Consider the following 16046-nt stretch of genomic DNA (forward strand, 5'->3'; position numbering starts at 1 on the left):
CAGTTATTCCCAGCCAAGAGAAAGCACCTGGCATGTTCCTTCTGGTGATGACTGCCAGCTTCAGAAAGCAGAGGTATCTTTATTGGGGGTGCTCAAATACTTCCTGTTTTATAAACATCGTTGTCTTCCTGGTTGGTGGTTCAAAGATTTGTCAGACATCTCTGGGCAACCAAAACTCTGAGTCAATGGAGATGTATTTTTCATGAGTTCCAGTGTTTTCCTGACACATATTTAACAAAACAGACAGCTCAGAAGAGTTCTGAATTTGCCATACAGACAGAACTAAGTCTAAAACAAGGAGTGAAATAGCTGTCAAAAATTTGTACAGCAAATGTCTGAGCACTGACTTTATTGAGCAGATAAATATGGTTATACATAAACAAATTTAGTCTGTTAGCTACTGCAGATATCCAATACAGTAATTAAATTGAGGGCCAGTACACAACAACATGGGACGGAGACAACAAAATAAATGGGTCAAGTCTTTATTGTGGTCAAGACTTAAAATACCCAAATATTCCGTGGAAAATACGTGTTGGCTCTTATTATGCTACAGATAGTTCAGCATGAAGAAGTACAATCTTACTACATTTCTTACATAAATTTCCTTCTTTACTTATGTAATTTTACATGCAGAAGAGCTGTAAAAATGATAAATAGTATAAACACAAAACCAAAAAAGTTGAGATAAAAAAGGGACAATTTTTTCTGTCACAGCTAAACCAAATTAGTTATCAGACTAACTATTTGATAACTTCCAGTTATCAAATGGAAGTTAAGAAATAACTGATACCAGTATGTAAGTAGTTGAAAGCATTGTTACTAGGAAACCTGTTTTCTGCTTGGACATACAGAGATGCAATATTATTAGTAGTGCTACCTTTCCAGAAGTATTATCTAATTCAACATAAGCATTAGGAAGACATAAGAATGAGGAGTTTTTAATTTCTGCATTTATTCCCGATTTCATGAGACTTAAGCTTTGACATGGGACCTGAGTGAATTCCCTGGACCCTAGGGTGATGCAGAATATTAGATCTTGGCACATCTGGTACCATCCACTTTTAACTCAAAAATCTAGAGGACTCCAAGTTCTGTTTCCAGGATTTGAAAATTGATTTCTTATCCATCTTCAGCCTCTGTCTGCATGGCCTTGTGGTGGCAATTTGCTTTCTCTTTTTCTTTATTCCCCTTTCTACTCTTTAAATCACAAGAAATACTCCTCTTTCTTAAAATACAAATAATTAAATAGCAGTCTAAAATAAAAATCTTCAATGGAAAATAAAGAGAAAAATAAGATAATAAATCTGATGGTTTACAAAATTTTCCTTAAAATAATGACTAAGCTTACAGATTCTGTAACTCTCAAAAGAAGTCAGTCGGAAACATACATGTGAAGCCTTAACACATTTTGCATTACCTTGAGTTAATTTTTACCTACCTGCTTTCAGTTAATTATGTTACACATGAGATTCCTCCTGGCGCTTTGTCAACATCTGGATGTCCTTGTTATACATTTCACCCCAAAGTCTGAACATTCTTTTGGACTAAGTGATTATTTCCCTGGAGAAGTTCCTACTCAGGTGAATTTTTCATAATTTCTGTCATTACTTTGTCCTTTGTCACTACAAGAAGCATTTTGTTTAACTCTTACAAAAATATAAGAGGAGTATTAATTATCATTAAATGTCTACTGGTAATGCCTAAAAAATATAAGCTGTCAAAGAAATAAAAGCTACAGCTTTCTTTGTTAAGAAAGATCAGTAGATAACAACACTGAACATATTCCTGGGACTGTACTGCTTTTTTTCTCCTCAGGCTTGAATTCATTCCTGTGGACTATTCTACCATTTCACCTTATGGAGAGCTGAATCTTCCTCTGGCTTAATTAAAATCTTTATTCCAGTGTAAAGTTAATTTTGCTTCCTTCTGCAATCAGGAAGCCATTTCCAAATCAAACTCTGACTTGTATGAGCATTGTCATATTTGAAAATACGCAAAAGTTATTTTGAACATGGGGAACGAGAAATATTCAAAAAATGTGATAAATTATGTGTAATCAAGCTACTATTTCTCCATAGAAAATATAATTTGAAATATTCACATCCACTACCATTTGAGATATGACTTAGAAGTCTGAGTAGGATATGCCAGTCTCCCTGATTGTTTAAATGTTCCAAATTCTGAAATATTTTTAGTCATTTTGTAGGAAAAACATCCTCAGTGAGCATATTTCCTTAGACTCCACAAGAAAGTTCTATTGGAGCATGTTGGAGATAGAAGCATCCAGCAAAACTGGAGCTACAAAGTCAGTTTGTTCTCAATAGGTTGTCTTTATTCTTTGTCATACATGATTGTGGAAGCCACCATGTAAATCAAAGAGTTGATTAAGTACAGAGATTTCCAGGAAAAAAACTTAGTTTCCAGCCAGTGCTGATGTTTACACTTCATGCAATGCACCTGAAATATTTAAACAAATGAAAAGGAAAGGGAGAAAGCCCAAACACCTCACTGTGAGTGCCTGGAAAAGCACTGTGGCATGTATGTAACTTCAACTGGTAAGAGTTGATATATTGGGTTAGTAGACAGTTAAAATTAGACAAAAAAGAAAGGGGTTTTTTAAATGCAAAAGTTTGTCCAGATGTTTTTAAGCCATTTCCTTCAGTGTATTAAGTAAGGATCAAATGTCCACTGAAGTCAAACTTCCACTGAACTAAATCAGTGCAGTCTGTTTGTGGATACAAAATGATCCTGCTAAAGTGGGCTGTGGCTTGTCACTTGTGACAGCTGTGATGCATCTGCAACAGGAAAAAATAGCAGCTACACTCACCAGAAAGGCAGCCAAGCTCTCATGGGCCAGCTGGCCATTTCCCAAACTGTTGGGATGTTTGTAGTTCTTTGTCATAACAAGAGCATTCACTCACTTTGTATTCCTCTTAACGACAGGAAAGTTACCCTTCATCATTACTGGAAAAATGATGCTGCTTCTAAGCAAATGTTGCAGTTTCTAGAGTAATACATTGTCTGGTCTTCTCTTTTCTCCCTCAAATTATACTTACACAGATTCTTCTATGGAATCCTTTCATAATATGGTGTTCCCTATTAGACTTCCTGTAGCAACTATAAGAATGTTACATTATTGGAGAGGGAGGAAGAAGCTGTTTGCTTTGCACATATGCAAAATAATGGACCTCTTTCTTTTGCAAATTGTGGTGAATGTTGCAAAATAATTTGACAGCAGCTGGTCCTGCTATTGTGATAGACTAATGAGAATATTTGACCCAAGTTCCTGCCAATTAAATCCCCAAAATCTGACTATCACCCAAAAGAAATAAGATATTTTCCTATACCTGTTCTAAATATCAGTAGTGAAATAAGGAACTCTAGTCTTAAATGAGATTTTGAATTTAAAAAATATTATTTTCTGACTTAACAGCATAAAGTGACAAGGTTTTTTTGAGAGGCTTATTAATAAATTGGGGTTTTTTAAAAGCAGGATTGAGCTGTACCATAAAACAATCCCTTTCATTAAATTATCTGCTCATATCAAAAGTCTTCACTGTAGTCAAATTAGGCATTCAACTCACTTTCCTTCTTACTGATATACAGGTGCAGATTGGATTTTGCTGAGTAGAAGAGACACAAGAGACATGAACAGAGAATTAGCTAACTTCCCAATATACCTTTTTGTAGGGAAGATAAATAATCCATGGATTCAAATGAACATACAAGTGTAATTGCACTCATGCTATTACATTGCATTTCAATAAGATAGCAAAATGCATCTGAGAAATGTTCAAATCTTGTGTGCATCACAATGGCTGCACACTGTACATGAGAACAATAATACTGAAACATCACAAAGCACAGCGTAGGCTAGACAAGATAGCTTTCACTTGAATTTAATGAGGCAATAGTCATAAAGAGAGACAAATTAAATCACTTACTGAAATTATCCATTCTGAAAAGAGTATTAATGCCACAATGAGTCTCTGAGTTGCAGCTAACTGAGACGATACAGTATGCTCCACTGTTTGATTCTAAAAATGGTAGAAAAAGGCTAAAGCCACTTTATTCTGTCAAATGTATACCAATGTCAGAGGATAATTACTTTTATACATAGGTACCCTATTAACTCTCAGATGGTACAGTGCTTCATTCATAGCAAGAACAAGACCTAGGAATTGAAAAGTTACAGATCCAGATCTAAGTACTCCTGTAAGTAAGTTCATTCACCTAAATGAGGACTGTTGGTGTTGACAGCAGGAACTCTATCAGTATAATACTAGAAAAATATATTCAAATTACTTCACAATAATGAATCGAGTGAGAATCCTAATCAAAACAGGGCTAAGATTTCCTTTCATAAGGATTATTAATATTGCATCACTAATGATGATTTTGTATTCAAAATTATTTCATGCCAGCACAAAATCTTTGGAGGGGGAGAAATTTTACAAGTATCCATTTTATGGTCTTATCCATACTCTGTGTGGTGTGCATGTAAAGATATCTGCCAATCAGTTTGCAGGAACTGTTGAAGCAATCCTGTGCCACCTCTGCCACATGATCCTCCTACCCTTGTTGAGTGACTATTAGTAATTAATTACAGCCTACTGTCATAAATCTGCTTTTCCCTCTGATCTGATCTTTCAGCATGAGCTTGTGATTTGACATGGATTAAGCAGTTCAAATGCCACCCTACAGGAATCCTAAAAAGGCAAAGCAGGGCTGCTCACTACAGACTGTGACACCACTGGAGAGCCAAGGATTACACAGATCACTGTGGATCCACCATCTGTTATCACTTGTCCTTTCTCCATTCAGATGACATGGTGAAGGAACTCCTTGCTCCTACAGTAAGTTCTACAGCTTGCATCAAGCAGGAGCCCTGCCAGGGCTGGTCATCTGACTGGACAGAAGCTCTCCCAAGGTCATATAATGGCTGGGAGAGGATTTAAAATCACTTATCCCAGTCCTATTGTTGTTAGCCTTCTTACACACCATTGGGAGGGAACTATCACCCCTCAAATCTAGCCATATGGCCAGATGTTATGGAATTGAATAAGACAATAAATGTGAATACCAGATGATTTGGGGCAGCTAGGCAGGAGTCATGGGAGTAGCTGCTATACAAACCTTACAGTTTCAAGTGTTAAGATAAATCTTGAAAATTTCCATTTTCATAATGGTAAGAAGTCTGTTCTGCCATGTCTTGAGGTACTTGCTTTTGTTTCTTCCATTCCCTTCTCTGTACTTCACTATTTTGACTGGTAGCACCATAAGTTTTCTTTGGACTTACAAAAGTTTCATTGTTCATCTCTGTTTCCTCGGCCAGTTCATCCTGATCAATTATGCCACATTTCTCTTCACTGAGGTTTTCGGGGTCAGCCCATTCCTGCTTCTCCCCAGAAGCAAAGATAGCGTAGAATATCACACCACTGTAATGCACCAGGGCTGCAATCAAAAAGACATTCTGCCATTCTTCACGGGTCTGAAAGAAAGGTGCAGGTCTCATTAAGTTTCCAGTAATAAGAAATATCGCTTTCCAAATTACGCCATGAATTAGCACATATTGAAGAATGACTGTGATCACTGATTCCTGATGCTGAAGATAGAACAACTTATAAGAACCATTACAAAGATATTTTTAAATATATATTACCACAGCAAATATAATAAAACATAGGTTTCTTTGTTGTTTTTTTCCTCACAGTAAAATTTCACTCTTGCATGTGAAATATTTGTGGAGTTGGAAATGCAGGGATTTCTCTAACAACTACATATATATTATTGTAGATCAATATTTGCTTAGAAACTCTTCCATGGGGGTATGGATGCATTGCAGAGGAGTTTTCCAAGCCCTATAAGCATTGCACAGTTGTATGGAGATACTGCAGAGACTCGGGCTCAGGTGGTATTAAATAATATCTGCCTACACAGATAATTAGTTATAATAGCTGAGAATTAGGCCAAGGTGGTATTTTAAAAGTAACTGTTTAAGACAAACAAAAAGCAGCTGCAAAGACCAATGAGGAAATGGCATCCCCAGGAATCTTTGAAATGTCTTAGATTTGTTGCATTACATAACCCTTTTCCTAGAAAACATGAAAAAATGCTACCTTATGTTTTGTCATTGCACCAACGATGAGTGGGCACACCATTCCCGACAGCGTCCCCACGCCATTGGAGATCCCCATCAGAATGCTGGCATAACGAGGGGCTATGTCCAAGTGATTCACATTGAAGCCTACATAAAATGAGAGAAACAGCCAGCTGTACAGCATTGCACTACCAGGCCAACAGGGCTTTCTACAGCCATTCTGGCTGAAGAAGACTGAAAAGGTTAGCAACCTCCCTACTGCACCTCTGAAGATTATGTTGTACAGAAAATAAAGTTTAGTTTGGCTCTGTTTGAAGTGTCTGTACTTTCCATTTTCTCATACTGGAACAGTGAACTTGGCAAATATTTTTAATAAAGGAATCAATGCCTCAAATTAGTGAAATGTCTTCTATTTTTTATTTATGTAGTAGTGTTTTTAATTGTGTTTTAACCACATGAGTGGTTTAACAGCAGTTTAACAACATGATAAAAAAATATAATATAAACCAGTAAGAAAAACAATTATCCTTACTGTAGTGTGTCTTCTGAGCACATATTTTATTAAGAAATAAAAACAAATACTAAATATCAGCTCAGATAATTATCATTCCTTAGGTAATGAAAATTAGTCATATTAACTATGGTTGATCATAAGAAGTGACGATTAATTCCAAGTGCATGGTAATAAATAAGGTAAGAAATAGTCTCCTGGGAAAATCCTGCAATAAAAATTGATCGATAAAAATGGCCAGCTATACAAGGACCTTGTAACTGAGCAGCAAAACCACTTCTCATCTGCAGAATCCTGAAATAACTGAAGACCAGCAGTTATTTTGCTGGTCAATTTTGTTCAATAGATCCATGTTCTTGGCAGTCTTCTTGGAAGATCTTCAATCTTAAGAAAATCTTTAATCTTCATAGCAAAGCAGGTTTATTTCAGTGATGCTGGTACTGATGGTGCCACAAAGCAGCTTGAGACTATAAAACGTGGGTGAGACTCATAAAAATGTTAGAAACAACTTCTGGAGAAGGGCTGGATGTAGGATGCAACAGAGGGAGAGCTGACATAGAAAGCATAAATTGGGTGCTAGGGTTGGGGACAGGATTGCAACTGATAGCCTTTGTGCAACTATTCACTGCAGAGTAATCTCTCCCTCTCTGTCTCTCTCTCTTTCCTTTTAGGCATACAGTTAAATAGGATGAAAAGGTGATTGACAGTGTAAAAGTATATTAGAAAATAACAGCATAAAGCTGATGTAAATTGGAATCAATAAAGAGCAAGTTCTTTTCAAAGCTTCAGGTATTGTGTGCAACATGTTTCATAGATACACAGTAAATTAGTTCTGATATGGGAAGAAATAACGAACATCCCCTAAGTTGCCACATTAAGAGCAAACAAAATAATAGAAATTATGACAGTAAGAACAGTGAGGATAATAACATCAGTTTTATCATGGATAAAAGCAAGAATAAGATTAATTCTTACCTGAAATTGCAAAGCCGCTGAAGCCTACTGCTAACACCAGAAAGGAAATAGCCACACCTTTTGTGTGAGAATAACCAACCACCAAAAGCAAGGTTGCTTCCATCCCAAAGCCTTCCAATGAAACACATGAGAACGAATTACGTTTAAATTTCTAGTTGCCATGAAAATACTAATAAGCACTATCCAGAGTAGCAGCTTAAAATGAGAGAAAATTATTTTGTATCTTTTAGCTTTTCTTGAACACACTTGGGAGATTTGTGCATTTGCAGAAATATTTGTATATTTATTGTTTGAGAATATATTCCTTTTTTCTCCTCATTCACTGCTGTATACATGACCCAAACAGCTGGTGAAGTTAATTCACTGCATTCACTAAGCAATATAGGAAGACAGTTGAGAAAGTGATTATGTGCAAAGGGCAGAAAAATTCACAAACCCACAAGCATTTGAGTGAAAGAAGAAAAACACTTGCTTTTAATTTTTCATGGTTGTAGTGATACAAGATGTTCTTGATAAATGGAACAAAAGAGTGTTTTACATACAACTGTGCTACCAACACAACAGGACATCCCTGAGCATCACAGGGAACTTCCAGTCTCTGCCATCACTGGAAATTAGTATTTTCTAATATGTAACATTGCAACCCTTCTGTTTTGTTTTGTTTTAATGACACTATTAATATGCCCTGAAAATATGATTAATTTAACCATCCTTTCTGAAGATGCATAGCCAAGTTATGTGGTATCACTGACTGCAGGCATCTCTATTTCTAGGAGCCTGTGCCATCTATAAATAATGCAAGCCAGCAATTGGCAGTGGGCAACTAACGACTCCACAGGCTGCCTGGCTTGAAATTTTTTCTTTAATTCAATATCAACCCTACATGTCACTGATTTTTCAGTTCAGTGACTGAATTGGAAACAAATTATTTTGTGCTGAGTTAATATTTTCCTGTTCATCCTTCATTTTTTAACCCCACCCTAAACCTTTCAGCCTTGTCAGTGGACTCTGCTGGGAGTAGCAAATGGGAACATGGTCAGTTACTTCAAGAATGTATCCACTGGGAAAGGGTGTCTCCAGCACCACGGTACCGGGTTAACTTTGTCTGTATGAGTTTGCAGGATGAGGCCTATGCCCATTCAATTATTAACCAAACTTCTTGTCTCCTCCCTTTTTTAAAGCATGCTCATATGAGTAAGGATTTATGTCATGAGGCATCAGCTCTCCATTTAACGCTTCAGATTAACCAGCTATAAATGCAATCTTGAGTAAATTGTCTCTTGTCACAATTAAACATGGATGATACTTGCATCGATTGCAACACACAATTGAAATGTCATATTTTCAGAATCCAGTAGTACCTCCACAGTTCATGACCTTCCTTACAGTGGTAGTGGTTAAGATCTTCCTACTCCGTAAGAAGTCAGCTAGCTGCCCTCCAATGGGCACAATGATTGTCATGACCATGTGAGGAACTGCCGACAAAAGGCCAACCTGCAATTAGACAGATGCGAGCTTTACTGTCATTTCTCCTTCAAGATTTAGGGGCAAGAGAACAGGAACCATAATGTTTCTTCACCTCTTTTCCCCTGAATCACTTTATCTGATTACAGTAGATGCTCAAAACGGGGTGAGGGAAGAAAGATCTTGTGGCCCAGGAGGAGAAATCAGAGCACAAGTGAGAATCTCACCTTAGAAATGCCATGCAATATCCTGTTCATATTAAATTCTATTGTAGACATTACAAAGCCCTGTCATATGTGTCCTGATACTGGAGTGCTCTATCTTGGTTTTCAACTGCATTTATATATTTTTATTATTCATGTTCTCAAGGACCTCCTTCCTGAACAACAAATCAATCCCTGTTACCTGCCTCTGTGTAAAGGAAGGAAGCACCTGCACATTGCATAGGGACTGAAGACCATACAGCATAAAACCTGACATCATTAAATAATTTTACAAATAATTAAATAATCATATATGTAAAAGCATGGATTTATATTTATTCTTGTGGGATTACAGCCTACAAACTGATGTTCATCTTCTTTTCATTTTCACAGAATCCCAGAATCCCAAAATGGTTGAGGTTGGAAGGAGCCTCCTTCTGCTCAAGCTGGACTGCCTAGGGAATGTTGCCCAGAAATGTGTCCAGACAGTTTCTGAGTTTCTCCAGGAGATTCCACATCCATTCTGGGGAACCTGTTGCAGTGTGCAGTCATCCTCTTAGTAAAAAAGTGTTTCCTCATGTTTAGAAGGAACCTCCCATGTTCCAGTTTATGCCCTGCTGAGCACAAAGTTCAACTCAGAGCACTACTGAAAAGACCTTATTTTTGTCTTCTTTACACTCTCCCTTCAGATATTTGTACATATGGATGAGAAATCTGCTGAGCCTTCTCTTCTCCAGGCTAAACAGTCCCAGCTCTCTCAGCCTTTTCTCATAGGAGAAATATTTCTACTCCTTCATGGCACTCCATTGGACTCTCTCCAGTATGTCCACATCTCTCTTGTACTGTGGAGCCTGGAACTGGACACAATACTTCAGGTGTGCCCTCACCAGTGCTGCGTAGAAGGGAAAGATCACCTCCTTCTCCCTGGTGGCCTTTGCATGATGCAGCCCAGGATACCATAAGTCTTTACTGCAAGGACTCACTGCTGGCTCATGTCCAGCCTGGTGTTCAGAGGACTCCCAGGTCCTTTTCTGCTAAGTTGCTTTCCAGCTGGGCAGATCCCAGCACGTACTGGTGCATGGGCTTGTTCCTCCCCAGGTGCAGAAACTGCGCCTGGGTTTACACTTTCCCTTATTGGACTCCATGAGGCTCCTGTGAGCCCGCTTCATCAGCCTGCCAGGGCTCCTCTGTACAGCACACGACCCTGCAGTGTAGCAGCCACTGCTCCTACTTTTGTGTCATCTGCAAACCTGCTGAGGGTACACTCTGCTGCATCATCCAGGTCATTAATGAAGATATCAAATAGGATCAGACTCAGTACAACCCCTGAGACAGTTTTAGTGATCAGCATGTCATCTTCTAGAAGCTTTTATTTGAAGCAGTAATTTAGTGAGAAACTTGAGTTTACTTTCAGCAGTGTGCAACCTTGTTACGTTGACAGCTGGTTTTACACTGGTTTTAAATTAGTGAGGTTCCCAGAGATGCAACTCTAGCATTAATGAAAAGCAGCTCAGAATAAATAGATGCACTTTTGCTTAATATCCCTTTTCATCTCCATGCCATACTTGGCCACTTAGACTGTCATTGCTACCATGCCGCAACCATTGCTTCTCTTGCAGAACCTGGGCACACAGTGCTCCCAGAATAGATAAATAATGATGTTCTTTGTTATCAGCCTTAGACTTGCCTAAAAATAATTACCACATAGCAAGTATGTATGCTAAATGAAAAAGTTTTAAAACTTTTCTAAAACAATTATTCTGTATTCCTCATTCATGCTCTGAAGAGGAAATGTAACAATTCTGATTTTAATGAAATGGTGGTGGCACGGAATATAAATCTATAATGAATTTGATCTTCATTACTAATGAAAAGTCACAAAAATCAAGAAGAGGATAAAAATTACCTGGTTAAATGCTGAACGGTCAACATTAAACAAAATGTACATTACTATTTACTTACTTAGTGGTTTTTCATTATATGTGAGGGCTTTTAATCAACTATTTCCCCAAATAACTTCTCCATTCTTTCCTTTTTCTAATAATTTGATGCTCACATACCTTATTTCTATCAGGTCAGCAGAAGCATGTCATCCCAAATACTGGGAATAATCTACTGTAGTGATTCCAGGTCTATCTGGTCCTCCTCAAATAACTAAACCATAGCACTAAGTGCCATGCCCAGTTATTTCTTTAACATCTCCAGGTATGGTGTTCACCTCCTCTCTGGGCAGACAATTCCAATATTTAACGACCCTTTCAGTGAAGAAATTCTTCCTGATGTTCAACCTGAACCTCCCCTGCTGCATCTCCTAGGTCACTGCTTACTCTCAGACATTTACCTTGCTTATTGCAAATCCAAAGACTTCTTCAAAGTAAGCAGGCTGACTTATAAGGAGCAAATAGAAGGTCCAGCTTCTGCAGAAGTTTGCCACAATGATTGCATAAACTGGCATTGAAGTGAAAAATCTCTTCCAGGGAGTATTAAATTTCTAGGGGGAAAAAAACACACAAAACTGGGTAGATAGAGGCAAAATAAAGAACCAGTATCTTTTATTGTCAAGCCTATTGCATGCAACTCACATCGCAGATCACCTAAAATGCAAGTGAAATATATGTCTTGAATTACTGGCAAAAAAGAGGTAGAGAAATTTTCTTAGAACAGTTAGTATTCTTAAGGTGGATATTGCACTACTATTGCCCTGCTCACTGAAATTACATGAGGTCTTCTGGAATCCTACTATTGGGACAACAGGATTAGTTAAAGAATCAAAGAAAACTAGAGTAAACCTTGTGCCATTCCCCACTTTTTGGCATGATGCAGTTTGAGACATTCTATTGAAAGGAGTGGGAAAAAAGGGTTGTCCAAGCTAAGACACATGCAGTAGTGCAGCAACAAGCAGCTACCTGCTTCAGCCTAATTAGTTTAATTCAGAAAAAAAAGGCCTGTGGTACAGAATTAAATTTCTGTAACTTGCTTTTTTTGCACTTTCAATTAGTATTATGCTCCAATTCTCCACACAGCAGGAAACATGCTTCAGAGACCTATTGATTTTTAATAGAATCCCAATCAGAAGCTGAAAACTGTAGCTATGGCAATATACATTGATATTCTCTTTTTTTTTTTTTTTTTAAATATGTTAATTGTGCTCTATGGACCACTGTATGTGGTTGTGTGTGCACCCATGAGGTTGGCACCAGTTTCCTCTGCAGGAAAATCATCTTACTGCAAGGAAAATCCATGACCTGGAACAAGTGTGTATGTGTCTCCAGCCAAGACTTGTTCAGCCAAATTTCAGATGCATGCCCAAAAAGACAGTCTGGTAATTTACACTCCTAGCAAGGCTGTTACCCGAAACACGTAGAGGAAAAACCTGGAGTTATTTTGTTCCAGAATGTTCAAAACTGAAAGTTAAGAATGAACAAGAAACACCTTTGTTTTTCACTACTGTCAAAAAAAGTTGCCTAATGGAACGGAGGGAAGTTTGATGGGAAAATAGGTTTTACCTCAAAGTTTCCAGGATCTTCTCAGAGAGAGGATGAGAAGTCTTAAAGGACCTGAGCTGCTGTGAGAGTGAGCAGGGCAGAAACCCAGTCCTTAAGTTATTAGATTTGCAATTATCCTTAATAGGAGTTCGAAAGGCAGCTGGATAATTTAGTATCTGCAGTCAGATTCTTATTTAGCTAAATCCATTAATATTTTTTAGAACAAGCATGACAGTTACTCAAGAGCAGGAGGCCAGAATGTGTGGTTCCCCCTCCCAACCCTTCCCTTCCCTTACAAGATCAGAGAAGCTCCATAAGCCAAGAGCTTAAACAGCATTACGTGTTTTCCTGTACTCATCGGTCTAGCTGCAAGAGCCTGATTCTGTAATTTTCTTGAAAGGAAAAGCCCCTATTTCTGCTAACAGTATCCATCCAGTCATATGCTCATCTTCTGCAGAGTGCTCATGAATGACAACAAGGAAAGCCTTTTTTTTACTTACACTTGCATTTGCTAGGCTGGCTCCTTCTCCTATACTTGTTTCTATATATATCCTTTCTTCATTGGTTATTGTTGGATGCGCAGCAGGGCTCTCATAGGCGTGAAGCAGCCAAAACACGTACCAAACAATCCCAAACATTCCTGAAGAGGCAGGAAAAGCAACTTGTTTTCAAAGTCAATGAAGCTACACTTCAGTATCTGCAAGCCCTGAAATTTGGTTCAAGTGCCAGCTAAACAAAACCTGCAAAGAAATTATGCCCAGGGAGGTAACAAAATATGGCAACCAACTCTGTGTATATTGTATGCCTGCTTGCAAAGTATTTGAGCATTTTGTCACTTTTATTACGTTATGCATGGGGCAAAGAAAAGGCAGGAAGAAAACTCTCTGTAGAGCCTAGGGGGAAAAAAATAAAGCAGACAGGCCATAAAATGGTGGCAATCTGCATGAAGGGACTTCACTGTAAGATGGCAATGGCAAATCTTGTGCTGTGTCCTGTATTTCCGGGGAAGACAGAGAAAACCCACTTTAACTGGGCTGCTGATATGCAAGGCTGGCTGCAGCCACCTCTGCCATACACTGTGAGGGGAAGAATGAGGCACCACAGATCAGCCACAAGGCCATAGCCATGCCACTTTGTAAAGTGGCACTGCTTTATTAAAGATGGACAGCATGGGGAAGATTTCTCAGGGCAGAAATTTTCAGGTCCATTTGGCTCCCTCTCAGCAGCATTTGCTGTAACTTTTGCTGTTAGTGTGCACTCTGGGGGCAGGTCCCACACAAGTGTTTGTGCTGCAGAGGAGCCTTTGCAACTGCATCCAATCCTGTCACTGGGTGACCATGGGCTGCAGCCTGGTCATTACAGTTTTACAACCTTTTGTAACAGATGATTATGAAATGAAAGCTCTCAGAATCTGCAATAAGTAGGGAATAAATTGGAGCACCAATTTGCAACCTTTTCATTCATCAAAACAACTTTGATCCATCCTTGTTAGACAGGTTTTAGTAAACGACTGGCAGTACTGATCTAGTGGCAGATGTCCTTCATGTTAGGAAGCTCACCGTAAATATAAAAGACCGATGACCATCCTATGTACTGCACCAGCACCCCTGCCAGGGGCATGGCCACCACCGCACCTGCGTAAGACCCTGCAGAAAAACAGATCAGTTAAACATGTCAGCTGTGGTAGGTGTGCCCAGCTGTCAGAGCAGCTGATCCAGACAGGTGCTCATGCGAGCAGAACTGGAGGGATGTGTTTGACTTTTTATGAACTTGGAGAATGGGATGAAAGCTTCAACATTTTGAGGGGGGTGACAGGAAGCACTGACCCCTCATGCATCACCAGTCTCATTTTGCAGAGTTGTGCCCTGTGTGGAAGTAGGATTTGCAAATCCAAGACTGAGGCACATGCTATATGTGTGCTCTTGAGTGGGAAATCCCGCATGGCGGGATCACCCCGCTGTGGTGTGTGAGGTGAGTTTTGGAGAAGATAACGGACCAAGTTTCAGAAGCTTCATGGAGGAATCCTGATGACTGCAGATATGTTGGGAGGCTCTTGTCATGGCCCTAGACCCATGATCACACAAGCACTGGTAGCAGAGAGGGTGTTCAAACCAACCCTGAGTCTGTGTAACCATGCTTAATTCATATCAGCAACATAAACAGCTGGAATAAATAGCCAAATATTGACAGGGAGATAAAAGAGGACAAAAATGTGGTCTGTGCCAAGGTTTCTGATTGGGAAATACATAATACTGGTGAAATATATTTCTAAGTGTCTTGTGGAAAGAGATGAGTATTTAAGTGCAATCTAGATAATAGGTTCCAGTGCAAGACAGTGCCAATGGCTTTACATGCTGCTCTGAATTATTCTAGGAAATGAGATACTTGTGGTTTTGAGAGTAGTACATGTTTTGTTAATAAACATTTGTTAATGCTCTACTCATTAGCAAATACTTCTCTGCAATGAAAAACTTTTCCCTCATCTTCATGTAATTAGTTTTTCCTACAGCTTTCCTACAGAAAAGCCCTAGGCCAGAATGTAGTTAAAAACCCCAGGAACTTACTTAACCAGGATTTTCCTAATTTTTCCATTGCTCCTATGCACCTTTCAAGTGCAAGGATCAGTGATCTGTAGCCACTAAAATGGGTGTCAAGCTGAAGGATGGATCTTTCTCTAGAGATCCCATGCTTGGAATTTCAAGGAGGGAATATTGAGAGTGGAGAGACCTTTCTTTGGGTGTTTTCTTCTGCAGGAAGTGAAAACACCTAAATAATTACAACCTGAAGCCATCTCTAGTAAAAAAAATATTCCCATAATATACAAACATGAGGCTTTTTCCACTTGCTTCACTCTTCCTTTTATTCTTTATCTTGTTTTTTAGTGCTGTATTTTCCCCAGCCATACAACTCTACTGCTGATGGACAGATTTTTTTTTTCCTGTGACTTTTACATTTTTACTGAACGTTTTCTCCTACAGACATTCATCTTCAGCTGTCAGCATTGGAAAGGCACACAGAGAAGAGAATAAAATATATGTCTGATCATAACTCCAAACTGAATGAAGCAGGACAGCTGCTGGCAAGAAGTTACATCACCTCCACTGCAGTATATTGAGCAACCAGCCTAAAGTACTCAAGTCTTTTTCAGTTAATTTTAAAATGTGTGCTTGTTTAGGAGCATCCATTGAGTATGCATAATAAATGGAATCCCTAAGGATGATGCAAATAAAAAATACAATATAATTTCTCTCATGTGAACCTCTAGACTCAGTTTATTATGAGAGCCATTTTGAGTGTTGGCTTTA

General features: G+C 38.6%; 1 protein-coding gene and 1 long non-coding RNA gene across 2 annotated transcripts in view; one reads left to right on the top strand and one right to left on the bottom strand.

The window, feature by feature from the left end:
* On the top strand, nt 1-2961 carry LOC137474773 (uncharacterized). Its single transcript, XR_010999479.1, has 2 exons — nt 1-73; nt 1819-2961. It is a non-coding gene; the product is annotated as an uncharacterized lncRNA (long non-coding RNA).
* SLC17A8 (solute carrier family 17 member 8) overlaps nt 2314-16046 on the bottom strand; it is a 27533-nt gene continuing 13800 nt past the window's right edge. The window contains exons 6-12 of the mRNA XM_068191626.1: nt 14301-14387; nt 13242-13381; nt 11598-11747; nt 8951-9083; nt 7590-7700; nt 6123-6250; nt 2314-5494 (exon numbers count right to left, since the gene is read on the bottom strand). Coding sequence (XP_068047727.1) covers nt 5156-5494; nt 6123-6250; nt 7590-7700; nt 8951-9083; nt 11598-11747; nt 13242-13381; nt 14301-14387 — 1088 coding nt within the window. The 3' untranslated portion in view covers nt 2314-5155. The remainder of the gene's footprint in view (nt 5495-6122; nt 6251-7589; nt 7701-8950; nt 9084-11597; nt 11748-13241; nt 13382-14300; nt 14388-16046) is intronic.

The sequence above is a fragment of the Anomalospiza imberbis genome, chromosome 5, assembly GCF_031753505.1.
Source record: "Anomalospiza imberbis isolate Cuckoo-Finch-1a 21T00152 chromosome 5, ASM3175350v1, whole genome shotgun sequence".
NCBI classification, from domain to species: domain Eukaryota; kingdom Metazoa; phylum Chordata; class Aves; order Passeriformes; family Viduidae; genus Anomalospiza; species Anomalospiza imberbis.